Raw genomic sequence first — 22,035 nt, 5'->3', positions numbered from 1 at the left:
TTGTTCATTGTGGAGGCTGAAGTTTAATTGAGGAAACTTTTGAATGAAATCTGCAAACATCATAATCTATGGAACATAAGAGAAACCTTGCCAACAATTTTTGTTGAAAAAATCCCATTGAAAGTTTTTTTGCGTCTATAAACCTTTATCTTCTAATGTGTATAAAGAATTCTAATTAAGAGGCAAGTATAGTGAAATCTCACCTTTATAAGTTCATAGGCCTTGAGGATAAAGAGAACACATTTGACGTCATAGCAGTCATTCTAGAAAAGAATATTCGTTTTCTTTTCCTAAGTATCTTTCATATCATTTAGCGTTGCTTTGGGTTAAGCTAAACCTTTAAGTTTGGAGGAATCTTTAGTCTCTTCCTCTTAAAAATCTCCCAATTGACTGTTTTGCTGGTGTCCTTCACTACATTTCTAATAAAAGACTTCCTTAGAATTGAAGAGGCACTCTACAAATTGTCAGAAGTTTTTTGTTAAAATCTAAAAGAGCTTGGAATCTCGCACGAAAAATTAAAAGGTTTTATCACTTAACGATAAGACATTAACATCAGCGAATGATAACACAGTGTTCAGAAATATCCACATGTATCTGTAACAGGACCACGGGGAAAGTGCGGGCAGCGACAGATAGGAAACCAAGAGGTTTTTCGGTTTTGCAAAGCCCAAGGATCATGGCTCAGTCTATGTTTGTGAGAGTTAATGTGGGAGCTAAACACAGCTACAACGCTCCATGATCCGCATTGACAAGGCAGGTAAACCACCAATTTCGTCAAGACAGACTTCTTTTATATTTTGCTACCTACCAGTCTTGCAGCAAAAAGGAGAAAACTAAGTTCTTTTTCGCATGAACCTCGAAATCGTTTCTATTAATATAAACAAATTGGTAAGGATGGAATTAGCGCATCCAATAGCAAGGAAAACCCATCTCTTGCATTGAACAGTCAGTACTTGGAACTAATTTGCAATACTCGACTCGGAACTTGAAAAACTAACTAAGATCTTTCTGGAGAACGGCTATCCAGGGGATGTCATTTCAGTTTACAATAAGGAGAAGATAGGAAATTTCGCGGCTGACGTAAAATTTGGTCCTCAAAAGTGCCCGGTCTATCTAAAACTACCCTGGATCGGTGACAGTTCCCTGCTTTTTGAAAGTCAAATAAAACAGGCCATTGCAAATTATTTCTTTGCAGTCAACCCACGTATTGTTTATAGTACGAAAAAGGTCCTTCCGTCCATTAAAAAGAACTGCGTTCCTGCCACACAAAAAAGTTCCGTTGTTTATGAATTTACGTGCCAATGTGATTCTGGCTACGTAGGAAGCACTACCCAATGATTGGAGGATGGAATAAAACAACATGTTCCGCCTAGTATTAGAAAAAAAACTCGTCCCCAAAGAGAACAGTCGCCTCGGTCTTGCAAATCTAAAATTACAACTGAAACCTGCGATTCTGTTATCGTGCAGCATTTACTGGAAAACCAAGATTGTACAAAAAAACTATAATGGCGACATGTTTCGGATTATTGGTAAAGCCCGATCGTCGTTCCACCTAGCAGTTTTGGAATTTATCTACATAAGCACGAAAAAACCGCTACTGTGTAGACAAAAGGAGTTCGTTTTCATCTTAGGACTCCATTGGTGACATTCTCATTAGGCAAGCGCCACTGATTGGTCAACCTCAACAGTCATGTGCTTGTGTTTCTGATTGGCCCATTCCGATCCACAACTGGGTATATATATTTCTTAGCGTAGAGTTTTCGATCTATGTTCTGACGTTTTAAACTCTGAAGAGTGTCAGACGAAAAGCTTTAGTTTACTAAATGTTTGCTTTTTTCAAAGCTATTTTAATTTGCAATAAAGGTGACAAGATTCAATTTAGTGTAACTGCTGGTTTAATCTGAATTTTCAGTTTTCCAAATTTCACCAGATAACTTTGCTAGTGAACTGAAATTACATAAAATGCTTCTTAACTTTCTGTTATAAAAAGTATTTCATTACCAAAAGTTGCTACAAAGGAATGTCTATAGAGATTGTCTGCTTGATCAACATATACCTCTAAATCTTTGTATTTTGATAATATTGATAAGCATTGCAGTGTAAATTATAGATACCTTAGGTGATTAGAATAGTACGCGCCCTCTGTAGTATATGAATAAAATTGAATAAAATTGAATGGAGTAGGTTCTGTAATACAAACAGATTTTTGTTTTTGAAAATCGGTTACCTATAAAAAACTATGAGCCGTATTCAAAGGTACTGAAGGCAAAAACATATAGTTTCATTTATTTGAAGGACAGCGATTAAAATCTTATAAATTCCCCTCACAAACCAATTCATACGAATAAAATTGAATTGGATTGAATTGAGTAGGTTCTGTAACATAAACAGAACCTTACTTTTGTACTAAGGGCCATATCCAAGGGAATCGAATGCAAACACGTATATTTTCATGTATTTGAAGGACAGCGAATTAAAATCTTATAGATTTCCTTCACATACAAAACTGGCTTTAGGAAATCGATAGCTTTCCAAATATACTCAAATGCAGAATATAATCCTGGAGCTAAGCTATTTTGCAAGTAAGAAAGACCTGAAACTTACAGAGATTGACCAAGGTCAAAACGATTTGCAGTATGAATATGATTATGTAACTTTCGGTCCTCTCCAGTCAGCATCAATATAAAGAAACTTTGAATGGAACTTTTTAGGGTAATCTAAGGGATTGATTTGTGAGTCAGAATATTTTCAATTTAATCTTAGAAAGGGCAAAATTGGGAAAGGATAAAGATGCTTGGTATATTTGAAGCAGCGTGAAGATTTGTAATTACAGTTATCCACATCAACAGATTTTCTGGTTTCTTAATCTTTGCTTCCATTTTTCAGCCTTTTGTCTAGCTTTCTAGGTTCCATTCAAACCGATTTGTAAAGAAGGGAAAGGCTCTTCTTGACAAAAATTTCTTTATACGATAATGCCTGCCGTTTTGATTTAAGTACCCTTCTGTAAGCGTTGATAACTTTAGAAAAAATTTTGCATGCGTGTTTCTCAAACCTTATGAGTACATATCGTAAATATTTCAAATAGAATAAAATTGAGTTTTAGAATTTATACAAAATCAACTTACATTCTTCATTGCATCCTTTAACCCATTATTCACCTTCTTCTTTGACATGTGCAAATGCAGTCCTATAGTATACAAGATTATCAAGGACATAAAAAAATTCCTCTCCCTTTATTTGTATTTTCTTTATTTGTTTCTACTTAGCACCCGAAGGTAGTTTTTAGGACACTAGGAAGCTATGTTTATCGAGCAGTGTCTTGGTCCTTCCTCTCGATGTGACCACACCTCGTGATTTCTACGCCTGGGATTCGGAGAGCTGGCGACTCTCCTCACTCTGGGTGAATGTCTGGTCATGCCAGGGACTCGAACAACGGACCCTTAGGTCTGTAGTCAGCGCCTCTAACAACTGAGCCATCCTCGCAACTCCCAGTTTAACTATTTTTATTGTAATTATCATATTGCTATAAATGTCAGTAATGACAACTGAAAAACAGTTGTGGATGGTACCATGTGATCATTTTTAATCATTCCAAATAGCATGGCGCTCATGCGCTACGTGAGTCGCTAACGTCGAAATTGTTGTATCGCTAAATATTATGCTCCCATCTTAGTTGCACGCAACAAAACACCGAATCAAATAGCAAACAAGTCAAGGTAAGTAACTATCAGTCTTGTGAATGGCAAGAAAAATGTTTCACAATCATATGCAATGAAAGGACGCAAATTAAAATAGAAAAACACTTTGAAATTACCTACTTGGAATACGTAACAACTATGCTGAGCAAGCTTTATAGTAGAAGTTCTTTCTTTTTAATAAAAACTTTCAAGACATAGGAAGTAGCTTAGGGCAGTACCTGAAACCTAAACGCACCTGAAACGATTCCATGACAATGGCCTAAACTACTTCACCAAAACATGGTGCTCTCGTAAATTGGTTACGCTAATCAGCGGAGCAGTCAGTTCATGAGCCATCTCAAAAGAATCATTATAGCTTTTTCGTGAATTGGAAACAAATATCATTCTGAACTGTATTTAGCTTTTTCTATGGGGAAGACGTCTCTAGAGGTATTGATTTAATTGTAATTGTCTGAGCATTGAATAGAATCGATATCTATATTTTCTCTTGCAAGATGCACGCGGGAATTCCCGTCCTACGCAGCCCCGTGCAATATAAAATGTGCGAGACTGACTTTTACAGTACCATTGCTTTTTTGCTTTGCCACAACATTGTCAACAAGAATGGCAGCTAAGACTGAAACAGACGGAGCAAAGCCAGAACAGGTGAAGTATAAGCATCCATCTTATGCTGTAATGGTGGAGCAAGCAATAGTAACATTGAATGAGCGTCAAGGTTCCACCAGGCAGGCGTTGTTTAAGCACATGACAGGCAAGTACCAACTAGATTCGACCGCATGTCAGACACACGCCAGCAAAGCCCTGAAGGCGTGCATGGAAAGCAACACGATTGCATCATCGACAGGAGATCTTAAAGGAAAGTTCAAGCTCTCCAAGGAGAGAAAGGAAGAGTTGAAGAAGCTTGAAAAGAAATTGGTAAAGAAGGCAGAGAAAGATGCAAGTGAAGAAAGCGGTAAAGTTGCCAATAAACCACCAAAACCTTCGCTCGAGAAGAAAAAGAAGGCCTCAGAAAGTAAAGAAGACAAGGAAAATGAACCAGTTAAAAAGGGAAAACAGGGAAAATCAACAGCCAAGGACAAAGAGAACGAAGAGGCCTCCAGTAAGGCCAAAAAGCCTGCAAAAGAAAAGGAAGGGAAGAAGACTTTGAAAAAGTCAGCCAGCATGAGTAAGGTTGAAGAAATGCGAACCGAAGAGAAAGCGGCAGCAAAACCTAAAGGAAGAAAAAAGGCATCTGACAGCGAGGACATAAAAGATCAAGAAGAAGCCGAGAAAAAGGCTGCCAAAAGAGGGCCTAAGAGAAAAGCCACAGAGTAACTGAGCGGTTCATATGCCTCATTCGATGATTTGGATACGGTCTCATAGCTGGAGATAGAATGTTTGTATCAGGTTTGCAAGAGTATTATTCAAGGTCAATAAATCAATAGAAACATTGATGTAAAAATAGCTTTATGATGTTGCTCATCGAATTATCGAAGTTTTGCTGTTTTAAATGAAATTAATCGTTGGGCGTTATCTTAAAAAGCGAAAATTTCGGTCTATCGATAGTGAATTTTATAGAACTGGCGAATTTTCTTAGAAAGCTTTTTTACCTTTTTTGGAAACATATAGTTAAATGTTCATGTTGATCAATTTCTAGCTTGTAAATAAGTATTCTTTAAAGTATTAATTTTATGTACATTTGAAAACATTGAAAATATTTTTATGAATTACGATATATAAACAATTTGTGGCTCTTGTAGTTAATATTTCTCAGTGCCTGCTCATCAAGCCTTGATAATGTTGATTACTAAAACTTATAAAAATGGTAATTAAAACGTGCACATAATTAACAGAGCTTGGTTTAAGCGCATGCAGTAGAAATGGAAAAACTTCTAACACGCTGTAAGAGAGCACAAGTAGCGGGTTGAAAAACAGCAAACTATGTTAAATTCAAAATTGTGCTCACAATTTCAGAGTGTGTTGATCTGCATATTGACCAAAATCAATTTAGGTGTTGCTTATAGATTTTAAATTCAACTACGATATCAATAATAACCTGTATAAGTTGATACTTTGAGAAAGATTGTAGAAAATACAAATCTAGAAATAGATTCATACAACATAGAAGTTCTAAAGATTCATGCACTAAGGAGGAGCTCTATAAGTGACTAAACGAGAAGGAAAAATTTGAAAGAGTCAGCTTGGTTTACAACAATGTGCAATAGCAAGTGATTGCTAAATTTACAGAAAGATTTAAAAAAAGTATTGATACTTAAATGGTATACTTGCATCTACTGGAATGTTGTTTCAAAACCATGCTCGATAAACCAAGTTGTTGGAATATTAATTGCTATCATTAAACAATTTATAAAAACAATTTAAATGTATTATGAAGCATACAAGTAAAATATAAATTATTTAAATATTCGATACATTGTTTATATGCACTATAATTGTTTCTTACGTTTCCCAGGAAAGTACCTTATGTTATTTCAGGCTCAAAATTTACTTAAATTACTTTCAAAATTTCGTTCTATTTATCAAAAAAGTTAATGGAACAATTTTGCAGAAGCTTCATAAAAATGAAACTAGAAGTTATAGTACTTTTGATACTCTGATGAAATATTGATAAACTTTCAAACACGTATCAAAGTACATAATCGAGATTCTATTAAAGATATTCAGTATTAAGCTGCTACAATAGGTAGAACAATCTTCGGCTTGACATATTGAAGACAAGATAACTTTGTGCTTTTGCTAATAAAATTTGAAATTTTCAGTGGCGACATCCAATGGTATTCTTTCTCCTCCAAAGCTTGCTGTTTTCTAATATCATTAAAGAAGAACAATTTTGTCATTGATAAGAAACATTTTAACCTTTTAGGAAAAGTTTTATAATTTTGGAAAGGTATTTTAGTGAAAGGTATATCAGAAATAATTTTGAATTGTTTAAAAATATTTCACCCAATAACCAGCCCATTTTAATAGCAAGCTACACGTCATCATATTTTGTGACAACGGTGGATAAAAAGAAGCAAAGAAGGTAGCTATCCTACTTCATTGATCATCACAACTACTATAGCAGCCTTTAATATTTGAAGAATCAAGCCACATTGATACTTCGTGTATCGTGTCATGTCAATGAAAGATACTAAAATGGGATAAAAACATTAAGATTATTTCAAAGATGGGCCAAACAGGATTGATATGGATATGTGCCTACATTATGAAAATTGCTATCGTAAAACGAGTCGATCATGGTGTTGGGTAGTTTAGTCGGTTATTGTAAAGAGATTACCAGAAAAGAAAAATCCAATAAAGAAACTTCTATATGAAAAAAAGTTTAAATGAAGAAATCTTCAGGATTAAGAGTTTTTCAGAAGAGAGTATTCGAGAAAGTAAAATTTCTAAAATGAAGAATTTTCAGAAAAAAAGTTTTCAAGACGAAGGAAAATTCAGATGAGGGCTATTTGAGATTTTTTTTACACAAATCTTGAACGAATTTTGTTTCAGTTTAATGTTTCATTACGCTCACTCTGTTTATACCAGTTACCGAGGAGTAAGTTTTACATTCGGATTTGACTCCTGAGATAAGTGTTTTTCTTGCAGCAACGAACAGTACAAAATATGCACGGCAAATGTCTACACAATAATATTTCTTTAATAGAATATTGAAAAATTCTTGAAAAAAGAACTTATTAAAAAGACTGCGGTTTCACCAATCACCAATCCAATCAAATTATTTCAAATAATTTTTGACCATATGACCTATGTAAAAACAATCTTAAAATCTCTGGGAAAGCAAGACTGTTTAGTTTTCTCTCTCCTCTTGTATTTTTTTTTATAAACCAGAAACATATCTTCGGAGCTCGTTTTGAATTTGGACTCTTTAATCGTCTCAGTGTTAAATGGGCATTTGAATACAACAAATAGGCCATCGGATGCACCCTTCGGTCACAAGAAAATTTTTGATTCTGAACTGAATAGAAATTTATTTTAACCTCAAGCCCAACCTAGTTTTTTGCTCTGTCTGCTGTTCTTTTTGTGAACTATCGCCCAATTTCCTTTTGTCAATTCTTGGAAAGATATTTGAAAAACTTTGATTTGATGCTATCTATAAGCATTTATATTACCATAGCCTAATAACTCCAAATCAATCTGGATTTCGCCCTGGTGATTCAACCATAAACCAACTGTTGTCAATAACGAATACGATATTTACTGCCTTCGAAAACGTACTTAGCAGGAAAACTCGAGCCGTCTTTCTTGACTTATCAAAGGCATTTGGTAGGGTATGGCACGAAGGTCTATTATACAAGCTGAAATGCAATGGCATGGGTGGAAATCTTCTTCGAATTATTCAAGACTTCTTACACGAACGCAAACAACGTGTCATATTAAATGAGAAATATTCTAATTGATCCTTAGTTTCAGCTGGTGTACCACAGGGCTCAGACCTTGGTCTCTTGTTCTTCCTCGTCTACATAAATGATCTCCCTGACAGTGTTTCGTGCAGAGTAAAGCTCTTTGCTGATGATACGTCTCTTTCTTCCATTGCAAAAAATAAACATGAAACAGGCTCAGACTTAAATTGTGACCTTGAAAAGCTCAGAATGTAGGCATGGCAGTGGAAAATGTCTTTTAATGACGATAAAACAGAGGAGTTATATTTTCTCGGAAAAAAACTAAGCCACGCCATCCTACTCCCAAATTGGGAAAAGACGAAATGAAACCATGCTCAGAACACAAACACCTCGGGATGATTTTAAACTACAAACTTGATTGTCAATGTCATATACGAGAAGCAATTCTGAAGGCACCTAGAGGTATTGGGTTGATAAAATATTTTTCTAAATGTTCCCAGAGACGTTCTCGAACTCTATAAACTAAAATTTTTGCTTTTTTCAAAGCCATTTTCAAAACAAAATATGTTTTTTCAAGGTTTTCAAAAAATCTTGCAGAAAGTGCTGATCAAAACTTTGTCTTCGGTGAATTCTCTAAACTTTTCATGGAAACGTACTTTAGACAGGAGGTCAATTTATGATTGCAATCAGTTTTAGTTTTATTCGAAGGTTAGTTTCTCTTTTGAAAGTTTTCAAGTTTTTGAAAAAATATCTTGGGGCAAATGGCCTACCGGGAAATTTCCCGGTGTGCCGGTGGGCCAGTCCCCTTCTGGTTTCAGACATGCATTTGACTGCCTTGCCCCTGTCTGTATCTGTAGTTTAGCCGATGAAAATAATGGACATTTTCTCCTGCACTGTTCACAGTTTCACACCTTTCGTTTGGATCTCTTTGAGCAGATACCGGACATCCCCGAAATGGACCTTACTTGCTTAGATGATAAATCCCTGTGCAATCTTTTTTTATACCAAAATCCTCGTTGCAATGTTATAGAAAATAGTATCATTATTGAGGTTACTATTTCATACATAAAAAATACGGGTCGGTTTGATAAGGGATAAATGGAATCAAAACAGCAGCAGCCTTTTATGTCCTTTTTTCTATCTTACTTTATTTTTCCTTTTAATTTCAATCTATCTTTCCCCTTAAAGGTCTGTCTAGGGCTAGACGTTGGAAAGGTCTGTAGGAATAACGCAAATCACTGATCAATTCAATTATAATTCATCATTTCTGAAGTCTATCTTAAGACACACCTTTGGTACGTTTTAATCTTTCTAAAATTATTGTATTCATTTCTCTTGTTAGTATGTATAATTAAATGTTGTATATTGTAAGTGCCACACATAGCTAGAACTCGGTGACCCTGTGTCTCTTTTGGCTATGAATGGCACATTTTATTGAATATATTGTGTTCCTTTTTAATTGGAATACAAAAACCTAGTTTTTGTCTTGCGTTCCCACTGCTCTGCTACCACAATGGAGTCATCTAAAACAGCAGATTGAATGCAGTTACTACTGAATACTTACCGAACACGCTTCATTTTTAGTGGAACGCCAAAATTGGAGACCCTTGAATACTCTAAGTACAGCAACAATTTACGCGCTTTCTAGCTACCCATTTTTCGAACATTTCAAATGGGTACAAAAAATGTATTCACAATAAAATTTTTGCAGAGTTTGATGGCGATTGTTACAGTTTTAAGTTAAATGTTCTGTTTAAAAACGAGACTACAAACAGCGTTTTAGTTTTAGTCAAGAAAATGTGAACCCTTTCCGCATTCATGGCACATTCATTCAAATATCGGACGTCTTTTGCACTAAGGAAAACCAAGGGAACTGAATACAGAGCAGTGGGAACGTTAATCGCTAATTGATAATACTGATAAGATTTCTATAAACAAATTTAACAAAATGTCAGATCATCTTTTAAAACGGCCAGGTCGAGAACGCGGAAAACGCGGAACACGCGGGACACGCGGAAAAGTGAAATTTTGCTTTAAGCTCCTGGATTGCAAATACATAAACAAAGCAACAGACATCTTTGAAGAATTGAAATGTAAGAACTTACTTTTAAAGGAACGAGAATTCCGCGTTTTCCGCGTCTTCGATTTTCACCCGCGTTGTATTCATAAGACAGGTTTGAATATCGTTGTATTCATGAAACTCTACCAAAGGCTTAACAACTCATTATATACCTCTCTTGTCATCAAATTAGCAAATATGGTTGATTATTAAAGGTTTCCGCGTTTTCCGCGTTTTCGATTTTCACCCTCGTTCAAAATCGAAAACGCGGAAAACGCGGAATTCTGATTCCTTCAAAAGTAAGTTCTTATATTTCAATTCTTCAAAGAGGTCTGTTGCTTGTTGTTTATGTATTTGCAATCCAGTAGCTTAAAGCAAAATTTCACTTTTCCGCGTGTTTGCGTGTTCCACGTTTTCCGCGCTTTCCGCGTTATCGACCTGGCCTTTTAAAAGCTATTTAGATATTTTTTCTTCGACAAAAGTCAGCGTTGGGTGGGACTCGGGCACAAAGAGAAAGTTAACGACGCTAAATCAACGCCAGCATTTCAATCAAGCGAACAAATAATGACACGGGATTATGATACTTAGATGAATGTGGGCCTCTAAATGACAAAAGTATATAGATGTTAATTAAAACATATCCTCGTGATACTCGTAAACAGGACATGTGTATGACTTTATGTAAACAGTTAGATTTATCTATTCAGTAAAGAACTGATAGTGAATCGATTCTTTAGCCTGCTAATATGCTATTTCTTTATGAAGAGAGGCATCAATTTGAAATGAATAGAAAGTTTATAAATGATGGCGAGATATCCAGACTGCTAACATCCATTATCTATGTGACGCATTGCTCGAGACAATGGAGCAGGACGGCGCTAAAGGATTAGCGAGCCACAGGCAATCGTTAAATCTCTTTAAGAAGGTAACAAGCCGGCCATATTGAACGGCCATATTGAATAGAATAGATGAAAAGTCGTCTGGACAGGTTGCAGTATTCAATGTTCGAGGCTACCTCGTTTAGGCTTCATTTACTAATACAACGTCATGCTAAAGTTGTTATTAGTTTGATCATGCTATGTCACTAGCTTGCTGTCATAGGCAACAGTTTAGCAGAAAATGCATCAATATCCACATTAATTCTTCTAGCACCAACTTTCGCGGCAAAGTGCACTTTATTAGGAATGTGGCAGAGAACGGTTCAAAGATGTCAGTGTCACGTATCAGCCAAATGTTTATGAGTATTGGATCCCTTGGTGTATAAAGATTTTGAATTGCAAATATTTGAATATTATGCTATTAAGTAAAGTTACTGGGATGTTGACCATAATTTAAGTTTCTTTGGCACTTTGGTTTTAAGTTTCTTTGGTACCCCTCAAACTGCACTTTGCGAAACATCAATCATGTTCCATATCTATTTTTTTGAGGCAGAGATTCTACGAGCTGCAAATCCAGACGACCAGTACCTTGGATTCGAAACCAAAACAACTTCTTCTTTAATTGAGCTGTGCAATATTCTCTTCATTGCATATTCAATTAGCAATGTAGCTTTTATAAAAGAAGGTTGCGAAGTTTATTAAAAAAATTCATTTTACAGCTTTTGAAATATTGAAGTTTCTTGCTAGCTCAGTTTAGTCTAAACTCCTGTCACTGCAAAAAATAAGACTTGTATAAGCAAATTTTTGTAAAAGATTGAATGTAAAAACTATGGGTGTAGTAATCTCTTGGTTCCTGTAAAAATTCCTTTCTATTTGGAAAGGAGATTCAGTCATTGATGGTAGCGCCATATCAACCACAGGGCACACTTGGCATTGTGGCCAAGGCCCTAGCATTAGAGAGGCCACAAATTTTCAGGAATTCTCAGTTTTTTCGCAAAAGGATTTATGGCACAAGATCAAAATCCAATTTTTTGGACAGCCATTATTTCATTACTTCATCACTTTAGAACAATCGTATGACAATTCGTCTATACCAAGTAAATATACTGGGTTGCATGCAAGAAAAAATAATTACCTAATGTGCACTCAACGCCCTATGTGTTGCTTATAACTGGAAAAAAGCTTTAGACATAATATAATTATTGGCTTTCGTTGTTGTGACATAATACAGGGCAATTAAGAAAGTTTACAATTTGAACCTCAAGATATGTGTTGTTATTTAAACATAATTTGCTTGCTTGTTATGTTTTTCTGCAAAAAGTTTTTACGATAGTGTTTTTTGAAGTACGGATATTCACATGGGTGCCCTAATTACATTTTTTACCCAAGGCTCAAGATTCTGAATGCGGCCCTACTTGTTGATGTAAATATTAGCCAATGTGTAATAACGTGACAGCAACTGATGATTAGCGAAGAGACAAGGAGACTGGTGCACAAAATGAATTAAGAATTCAACCATTGATAACTGAAAGGCTCCACCTATTCAAAACACAGACATGGGCATTCTTGATCACTTTCCTTGGTTGTCTCCACCTGTAACATAGCCTCTTCAAGTTAAAGGAAACACACTAAAATATCTAAGAAAGGCTACATAAAAGATATAATTTTGAACCAGCAGAAGAAAGTTTTCAAATTAAGATCAAGACAAGATCATTGCCAGAGAATCTACGAAAGGTCTGTTAATCACTGTTATTGGAAGTGTTAGAAGCCCGCGACTGTACAATTTCATTCTCAATTGTAAGTACAACTTTCGATTATGGCTTTTAAAGCAAATATAAAGTAAGAATTAATTATCACCAGCTCATAGTTTAACAGTGCATTCAAGAAGATACTGTTCGAAGTGCCATGTGATCACGAAATATCCGAAAACATAAATCGACAAATCATTGACATTTACGGGCGTTAGTCTGTGCTACTTTCATATTCTTTAAACTGCAAAAAATTGCAAGGAATCAAAGGAAGATCTTCCTGCAAGTTTTTTCTTTACGAAAACGTTTTTCTGGACCGATTCTCTCTCATTGTTTTCCCGCATCAAGGTACCTTAAAAAGCTACTTTCTTTCTCTAATACCTTTGCTCTTCGTGAACTACAAAAACCATGAAAAATAGGCTATAGCTTTTAATAAACTTTGACTTTCTTCTAGCAAGTGATTGATTAGCAAATTTCTTTGGTTTAATATTCGAGCTTCTAAGCAAATAAATGACGACACGTTTATAAAGGATAATGCTTTCAATACACACAAAAATTGATACGTCAATAATAATTTTGATTAATATAAATATATATAAGTTTCTATGATGTTATTGCACGTTGTGTCCTTCAAAGTCAAAGCTAACAAATGACCGCATATATCTTTTTAACCATCGTTAATATGTCATTAATCTTTATAACAAAAACCTCACGTCTTATGTTCAACATAAGAATCCATGCAAACAGTCGAAATGTCCATTTACTGGAGCCATTTGCATATGTTATTCCAGTCAAAATAAGAATGACACAAGAACTGGTTTGCTTAATTATTTCAAGATTGTGTTTTGCTTCAATAAGTACTCGGTAAAAATACATTATTGAATTTAACATTTATCAAGATAGTTTGCGCCAGTAAAAAAGACAAGTGTGCTGCGTTAAATCATCAATGAAGTTCGTACATATTCAGAACTTAAGGACTATACAAAAGGTTTTGAACTTTTATAGTAACCCAAAGTTCTTAAAGCTTGGATAAAATTTAGTGTTTAGGAAAGAAAAGAAAAATGCAAAAATCATTAATTTTAGAAAAAGCAAGAAATTCCAATTTTCACGGAGTTTATTTTCAAAAAGTCACTCATTAATTGTTGCATTTTGTTTATGAATCCGATCATGTCCTTTAAAGGTCTTATAATTGGCAAAATACAGATTGCTCAGCAGTAAATGAGCTTGTGTGAATTTTTCTAGATGCTAATAGAACAATCTTTCATCTTGCGTTCTTTTGGATTATTTTTATCGTTAAGGGATCTGATGTACAAGGCACTTCTGATACAATGGTCACCTTATGTAAAACACAAATTTATGCCAAACAATTAAATATTTGCCTGCCTTTGCCATTCTAATATCCTTTAATTTGTCTTGTTTTTTTTAAATCATGCAAATGTGTTACTTGAATCGAAAATGCTGCTCATCAATTACTTACTCAATTTAAAATCATCACTGCCATAAAGATATTTTCAATAAAAGTTTCGCTATCGAATTTAGTGCTATTTACTATTGTAAAAGAGAATTAGTAGACTGCATTACAGTTTGAGCCTCTTTCTACTTCATTTATCAACTTCTCTTTAAAGTCCGATTTATTTATTTCACTAGCTATTTGCAAACCTAGTTGCCGAAGCACAGCTGAAATGAAATAACAATCTATTTAGATTAAGGGTATTTATTGTTTAACAGGCAATTGCTTCTTTGGCCTTCGAATTGAACTCAGCTGTACAAATCACATTGTAGCGTCATTTTAACATCTCAATCAAAAAATCATCCCATATATCTACTAATAGAGTAGAAAATCTTATTTAAACAAGCTTTCCTTTCTTCCCTGCGCCTTAAGGCTGTTGCCATGGATACTGTAATCGAATATTCGCTTCGATCATACTTTGCTTTTAAACTCCACAAGCCTCGTTTTAAGACTGCGTTTTATGACTAAAATTCTTGGGAACACTAAATTTTAGAATTTTGAGCCTGAGTAAAAATCAAACAAGATTTCTTGAGGATGGATTCGGTAATCAAGACTATTTTCCATACAGTAACTTAATAAGATGCTTGACTAAGGAATAAATAACCTTTGGATACATTCCAAACGTAGCGAAATACTAGTCACTAAACAGAATCAAAACAATGAAAATCTGATGCATTATCATTTTTCCATCGTATTTGTGATGAAATGAAGTGATTAATTATCGAGCGTTTCTATTCTCTCTTTAATTATTAGTTTCTATTTTTTCATATTAGGTTTTTCTAAACAGGGTAAGTCACAGAGGTATTCTTAGCCACAACTGAGCCTGAAATAAAAATTGAAGAAACAGCCTTGCTTGCACTTTCTTTATAAGAGACTCCATCCAAGTATAAATTTAAACCAATAATTTTGCACTTATGTTGGATGAGAAGTATTCGAGTTGCCCGCCAAAACAGCTAACAGATAAAATTGATAAAGGATATTTTCTCTGTACCAGCCTACGCCAAAACACCAAATTGGTTGCATTTAAGATAGATAATATTACTCTGCAATATATTAGAAAATATGAGTCTGCAATTTATTCAAGATCATTAAGCCTTTTCTAAAAAAATCATAGACATATGATTAAGAAGACTTGGCATAAGTGAAGTAGTAATTGTGTGTGTGTGTGAACATAAAATACTGACATATATTACAATGAGATGTCGCATAACATCAAAAAAACGAAGCATATTTATAATATGACCGGCAACTTTCTTTTACTTGCAACCACAGAGAAGAACCTGCAAAAATTAGCACAACGAACCACAGGACAATAATTTCATAACGAGCTTTGGAAGATGCTTTCGAGACTAACTAACAACTACCCGTTAGCTCATCTAACACCAGTCTGTGTATCTTTTTGCTTCATCGCTGATTGCCTAAGCAGGTGGTTGCATTTTTTTGATTTATGATTTTATGATTCCATGTCATTTAACCTAAGGCCGAATTGGTTTTCACCAACTTTAATTAAAATGTCGGATGGAAAAGTTTTGCTGGAGGAGTGAAAAATTATATTATTAGTTTCACTTATATTCATGAAAGTCTAGCTTATCAAGCCATTTTAGCACATTTTCAAATTCTGTATTTATGTTTCTAACAAGATTGTCTATTGATTTTGATTCGTAATTAATATTTGTATCGTCTGCAAAAAGGTAAAAGTTTAGTTTATTGAGACTTTGGGTTAGTCATTGCTAAAAATTTAAAAAGCAACGGTCCTAGTACAGATCACTGTGGCACACCAGATATGATTTTTAGTAATTCAAAATTTACGCTATTGACTGAAACATATTGATGTCTTTCTGAAAGGTGGGACCAAGCAGGGGCAAATCCTCCGATACCATAGTGTTCAATTGTGTTAATGAAATTATCGTGTTTCACAGTATCAAAGGCTTTTTGTAGGTTGATAAATAATCCACATCCATATTTCCAATTGTCAAGAGTGCTTCTTATTGCTTCAGCCATACTAATCAAAGCATGGTCAATTAAATGATTTTCTTGAAAACCAAACTGTAATTGGTAGATTATTTTGTTATGAGTAATAAACGAATAGAGTCATTTGTATATTAGTTTTTCATATAATTTGCTGAAGACTGGCAACAGCGATCTAGGCCTAAGGTTTGACTTAGTTTCGGCGCCCCTCTTTTCAAAAACAGGAATCACTTTGTTTGGCTAATTTTAATTCATTTAGAAAAATTCCTTCGAAGAATGACAGATTGATGGTAGCTGTGGAGTTCATAATATATGGTCCTAGAACTTTAAATATATTTATTGGAATACTGTGAGGCCCAAAAGAATTCGGCGAGTCCAATTTTGAAACTTCACTCTCAACTTCTATGTGATTGACTGGAGAGAGGAAGGTTGAATTTATTTTCTTATTATCAAAAAGCGACTTAGAGATTTTTGGCAAGGTTTGGGTGATATTTTCAGCAAGGTCGACAAAGTACTTGTTTAAGATATTAGAGATTTCAGCAATTATTTTTTCGTTATCCTGGCTTATTTGAGGTGAATTATTAGTAATTCAATGTGAAAAAATTCTATAAAAATACCCGTATGCATTTCTCGTTATGAAAATGGCATACAAATGTTCTCAAAAACTTTGCTAGCAGTTTCGAAAGTTTCTTAAAATCAATCAATTATAATGTCCTCATCTTCCTCAGAGTCACCAGAATCAATTGATATCCCTTGAGACATCTTCTAAACAAATTTTGACTGACCTCTAAGGCGCACAAGTGAATCCTTACATGGGCTGTATTTAATGCACACAATCTTATCGTCATCACACTCGTCAAGAGACCACTGAATGCACATGTTTTCTTTGTTTGTCATCAGGGGCTTAAGAAGGAGAGGGGCTTAAAAGAGAAGGGAGGGGGGCTTATTTTGAATTTTGCTTAATAAGGGGCTATATAGAGATAGGGGCTTAAAAAGGGGGCTTTAAAGAGAGGGGGCATAATAGAGCTTTTACGGTATCTGAACTGGTCGCCCCTCGGCATTTTACGCATCTTCAAAATAACGATGACAAAGGCCTTCTGTAACACACATGGTTTGAAGTTTCGACGCTTGCATTATAACTTAGATACACGCCCAAAATACAGGGAAGCTGTTTGTTTGAAAGTATTTTCAGTTTACAGATCATTTTTCACGAAAATCTCCTAAGTTATCTCCACAAAATATGTTTGTCACTTAATCATATCAGTTGATTATTCATAATTCCTCCTAATACTTTTCATATATTTGCCAAAAACGGTGTTTCCCTCTATTTCGATATAACTATTCCGCAACACCTTAAAATGATGAATCTTTTACACCTTGGCTCAACAGATATGATAATCATTAATAAAAAAGACTGCTAAAAATTCACAGCTTGGGCGTTTAACTGCTTCACACAAACTACAAAATGTGGAAAAACTGCATCACAAATACTACCAGCACATTAACTAACTGATAACTTGTTTTCTAATGAAAGTATACTTCCGGTTGTTATTTCCGTGGGTGTGGTCGCGGAACTACAGCCTCATCTGTGTGGCTTGAAAGCCACCCTGCAATTACGATACCAGACTGCCGCTGGCAATGCTTAAACGTCTTCTTGAAACAAAAATTATCATCTTCTTGATGTATACTTCAGTAAGGTGTTGAGGAAATTAAGTAGCAAAAGGGTTATAGAAATTGAAAAAAAGAAAGCTTTTCAACTAAAAGTACTTGAATATTTTATTCATTACATAATTTTATACGATTTTTGAATGAATGCTCTTTTTGAATGAAAAGATCAATAATATAACGATAAAAGTTTGATATGATGCACAACGCTATGTATTGATTATGTTATCCAAATAAATAAAAAAAGTGCCGAAAACCACTAAAAAGCCCGTCTGAATAAAAAAAGCTTTGTGCGCCTTACAAGTTCCTGAAAACCTGTTTTTCTTAATTTATACACTTTTTAATCTACAAAATGATAATGTTTTGGCTTTATGAATTATAGCGATTAGAAGTAGTAGATTTTCTTGCATTTGTAGAACAAGATAGCTTCAAGCTGAGCGCTCTCCTTAAATGACTAAACAAATATTGGGGCAAATGATTATTGAATAGTTTTTCAGTAAGCATCTATAGTTTCCTTAAGATTGAACTGATAATTATCCATCAAACTTTCAAATCTGTTCAAAACAATTGTTCAAAATTTCTAGTGACACAAAGATGCTACTATTGTACGGCTGGATAAAGTTTCTACATACACGTCTATTCATCAAGGAATTAGTTTGTCTAGGAAATTAGGAGTTTCTAGGAAAAGGTTTTTGAATAGTGGGAACGTTTAAAAGTACTCGCGTAAAAGAACTTTAGCTATGCCGAGCTTCAGCTGGCGTGCTTGCATAAGGCTGTTGTGCTGATAGCTATTGATTCCGCTATCTAAAATGTTTCATCTCAGCTTTTAAGGAAATCACTCCAGAAATGATTTTCTTTTTGTGGTGCACAAACAGAAAGCTAGCACACATGGTACACATTTTAGCGGGAACCTTTGAATCGGAGATTATCGCTTTATTTGAGAGGAAACTATCAGTATAACATGAGGCTCTGCTGAAATCATTATTGCGAGATCGCAGTTAAGCTGTTCAGAGCGTCCTCCGACATAGGTCCGAAGCCTCGCCCATCTGACTCTATTCCCATGGATCCACCACGAGCAGACAAGTCAACAAGAAGCGGTCAAAGCTTCCCAAAGAGAATTCCTCTCTGAGAATGCATCTTTGCCTATGAGCAGGTTTGCTTTTTCGAAGAATCGCATAATTTCCACCCTATATCCTCAAGATTGTATGAAGCTTACGCTGTGCAAGGAAAAGCTTAATTTCTTTTAAAGCAATAGGAGAAATGAACATTTTAAATATTTTTATTTTGCAGCGAATGCTAGATCTGTTAAGAATATCAAAGTGAAACAATAAGAGATATATCGGATGCGGAAGCATACTTAGAATATGTCCGTGAAAAGTGAATCAGCCAAACGATCCACAGGCCAATGTCTAATTAAAGCATAAAACATGAAGCAATAGCCAATCAGAATTGGTGATAAACCCATATCAGGAAAATCCCTTGTTTAGATTACACAGTTAATTAGCTAGCGGTATTACAAACATTATCATTAAAATGTTATAATAAAGTTGAGCTCGTTTTAAGGGGCTGATTACATGGAATGGGCTGGCCGGGTCACCCGGGCTGTAACTCCCTAACGATTATATGGATAACACAACCCGGCCTGAAAATTAGCGTAAAAGTATTAGAGGGTAAAGTGATTTTAAACATGGCTGCAACGCTCGCCAAGAAACCTTTTCAGCTATGAGAGTCTTCAGCTTCATGATTTGATTTATGCCCGAGAGCGCATGCGTCGTTTAAAGCCGCATTCTGCATTGCCGGGCTGGTCAGGCTTTAGTCGATTACATGAACAAATACGTTAAATTGCGGCCCGATTTGCCGTGCTAGCTCCATATAATCAGCCTCTTAAGTGTTTAAGTTATTTCAATTTATGATCGTTTCTTCATGCAGATCTTAAGAGCGGAATCTATGAAGTAGGCCCCAAAAAATCATAAAACATCTGCGTGAGCGAGCTCTGTCTTGTGTAGTCGCTGTGTTTACAGTTGCGGTGGCCGCAGAAAAGAAATAGAGTAGACGGAAAGAAGACGATAAAGATAAAATCACAAAATCTGCTTTTCCCGTTGTGCAAAGCTGACAGTCTTGACAGTTGCCACTGTCACAAGTCGCACGTCCCATTTTGAAAATGTAGTAAGAAAATTCAGATCAACTCACCAGATGGTGTACCTACCTTCCCATCAATGCTCCCTCTGTCATATTCTTCTTTCGGATGATGTCTCTGCTCTTGACATGTAGCGCGATTTGAATCACGAAATGTAGGCCATTGATGTCGTGTAGTTATATGTGTTTTTATGTAACTGCTCTATGTGTCCAGCTCAAGCCAAGTTGGAATTCCCTTTCAACAATTGAGCAATTCTGTAGAATCTAATAATCGTGAATCATTTCCTCTAAGGGATTGCTGTTAAGATTTTCGTGCTTTTTGCATCGAATTTGCAGAATGGAAAGGTTATTCTGCTAAATTCAATTGCACAATTCCACTTACGGGGGGAGGGGGGGGGATGGTGCGGAATTCGAGAGGCTGTAAGAGAATAAATTAGAAGAAGGAATCTTTGTAGAAAACGTCGATTTTACATTGAAATGCAAATGTTGCTTTATCTTCCTGGTATGTCCGTCTCCAGCAAAAATCATAAGCCAGCAGCGGTTTAAGGGACTGCGAGGCCCGAAGCCAAAAACATATACGGGGCCCTTGTTCACTACAATTTCTGTCTTTCTAGGTGTTGGGCCCCTTTTGGTTACCATATACGCGGGGCCTGGGGCCATGCCTTAAAACCGCCACTGCCATAGGCCTATGCTTAATTTTCTTATATCATCTACATCTTAAGGTCTCGAGTTAGAAAAAAGTGTTTGACATGAAGTATGTCACGTAATTTGATGTAATTTTGAGGTAACAGAGATAACAATAATAATTATAATAAACATTTTTAGAGCGCACATACAAATGAAAAAATATCTATCTATGGCGCTTTACAATGACAAAAGTTTAAAATAAGCTAGTTTAAAATTTAGATAATCAATAAGAAGTCAGAATCATTGATCATTGATCAAGAGATCAGAATGACGTCTTTGCAAGAAGAACTTTGGCCTATGAAATGTTTATGCTGTAAGAGCCACTATCCTATGTTAGTGTTCACTACAATTGGCTGTCAGGCACATTGGCTCGGTAGCTTTTTAAGCATATACATCAGTGACTAGCAGTTAAACTTAGAGGTTGATGGGGCAGCCAGTAATCTCAAAGAGGTTGCATGGCTGTGAGATGCTGCAATCCACGTGTCAGTGACAATAAGATGGTATAGTTCTGGCTCGATCGGGTAATAGAGGATAATTTTTGACTAAGCAGAATCAGAATTGACAGAAATATCCTATCTTTTGTGTTAGGCTGCCAACAGTAGCCTGGGGAGTTGCAAGATCAATGGAGCTCTTGAAATGTGTATAAGAAAGTTGTCTGTTAATTGCTTAAACTATTCCAGTACATATTCAGAGTGTATTTTCTATCTTATTATTGTAATACAAATTAACTATTAGACGATTATTCTCCCATAAACATGTCTGAATTTTAAATTTCAAGAGATTATCCCCTAACGACATCTAGTCAAACTTTTAATGTAGCACTCCATTGAAATGTATTATTTGGATGTGTTGTGTGGAAAATGCTGGCGCCGTGTTCGGCGTAATCGCGTAAATATAGTCCGTCATGACCAGTAGATATCCTGATTGTGGCAGACTTTGGGCTGTAGATAAATCGAGAAAAACAACGGATTAGGCCAATTAATGAGCTTATTTTCCAAATCAGAGTTGATTTCATAAACAAAAGTGGAACAGTTAATAGTGACAAAAGGCAAAAGGAAGTCTGCACTCAGCTAATCACTTAAACGTACCACTGTCAAAATTGAGAAGATATATGAAAATGTGACGGTTTAAGCATATCAAATAAATTGTAATCAATGGTAGAACCAATCAGTGGATGTTCATATGTGTGGATGCCATCCTTGATAACCTAATCACAAAATGATTTGGTGAGAAGAGCTCAAACGGGACAACACTACCCCATATCTTTCCAATTCATTTACTGTCATTACACTAAAGAAGTTTGAATGGAATAACAAGAATGTTTTGCGCATGTCAAAAACAGT

At 35.3% G+C, this 22,035-nt stretch overlaps 1 protein-coding gene across 1 annotated transcript; it reads left to right on the top strand.

Moving 5' to 3' along the window:
• The first annotated feature begins 4,115 nt into the window (after nucleotides 1-4,115).
• LOC135687181 (uncharacterized) lies at nucleotides 4,116-5,807 on the top strand. The gene has a single exon (XM_065203680.2). It carries the CDS (start codon nucleotides 4,302-4,304, stop codon nucleotides 5,010-5,012), a length of 711 nt encoding a protein of 236 aa, XP_065059752.2. The 5' UTR covers nucleotides 4,116-4,301; the 3' UTR covers nucleotides 5,013-5,807.
• Nucleotides 5,808-22,035: the final 16,228 nt, after the last annotated feature.

This window comes from Rhopilema esculentum, chromosome 20, assembly GCF_057945365.1.
Source record: "Rhopilema esculentum isolate cy_ngs chromosome 20, ASM5794536v1, whole genome shotgun sequence".
NCBI classification, from domain to species: domain Eukaryota; kingdom Metazoa; phylum Cnidaria; class Scyphozoa; order Rhizostomeae; family Rhizostomatidae; genus Rhopilema; species Rhopilema esculentum.
This window is presented reverse-complemented; position numbering and strand designations above follow the sequence as displayed.

Excerpts from the sequence above, each read along its gene's own strand:
- LOC135687181 (XM_065203680.2), top strand. The coding sequence starts at position 4,302 with ATGGCAGCTAAGACTGAAACAGACGGAGCAAAGCCAGAACAGGTGAAG.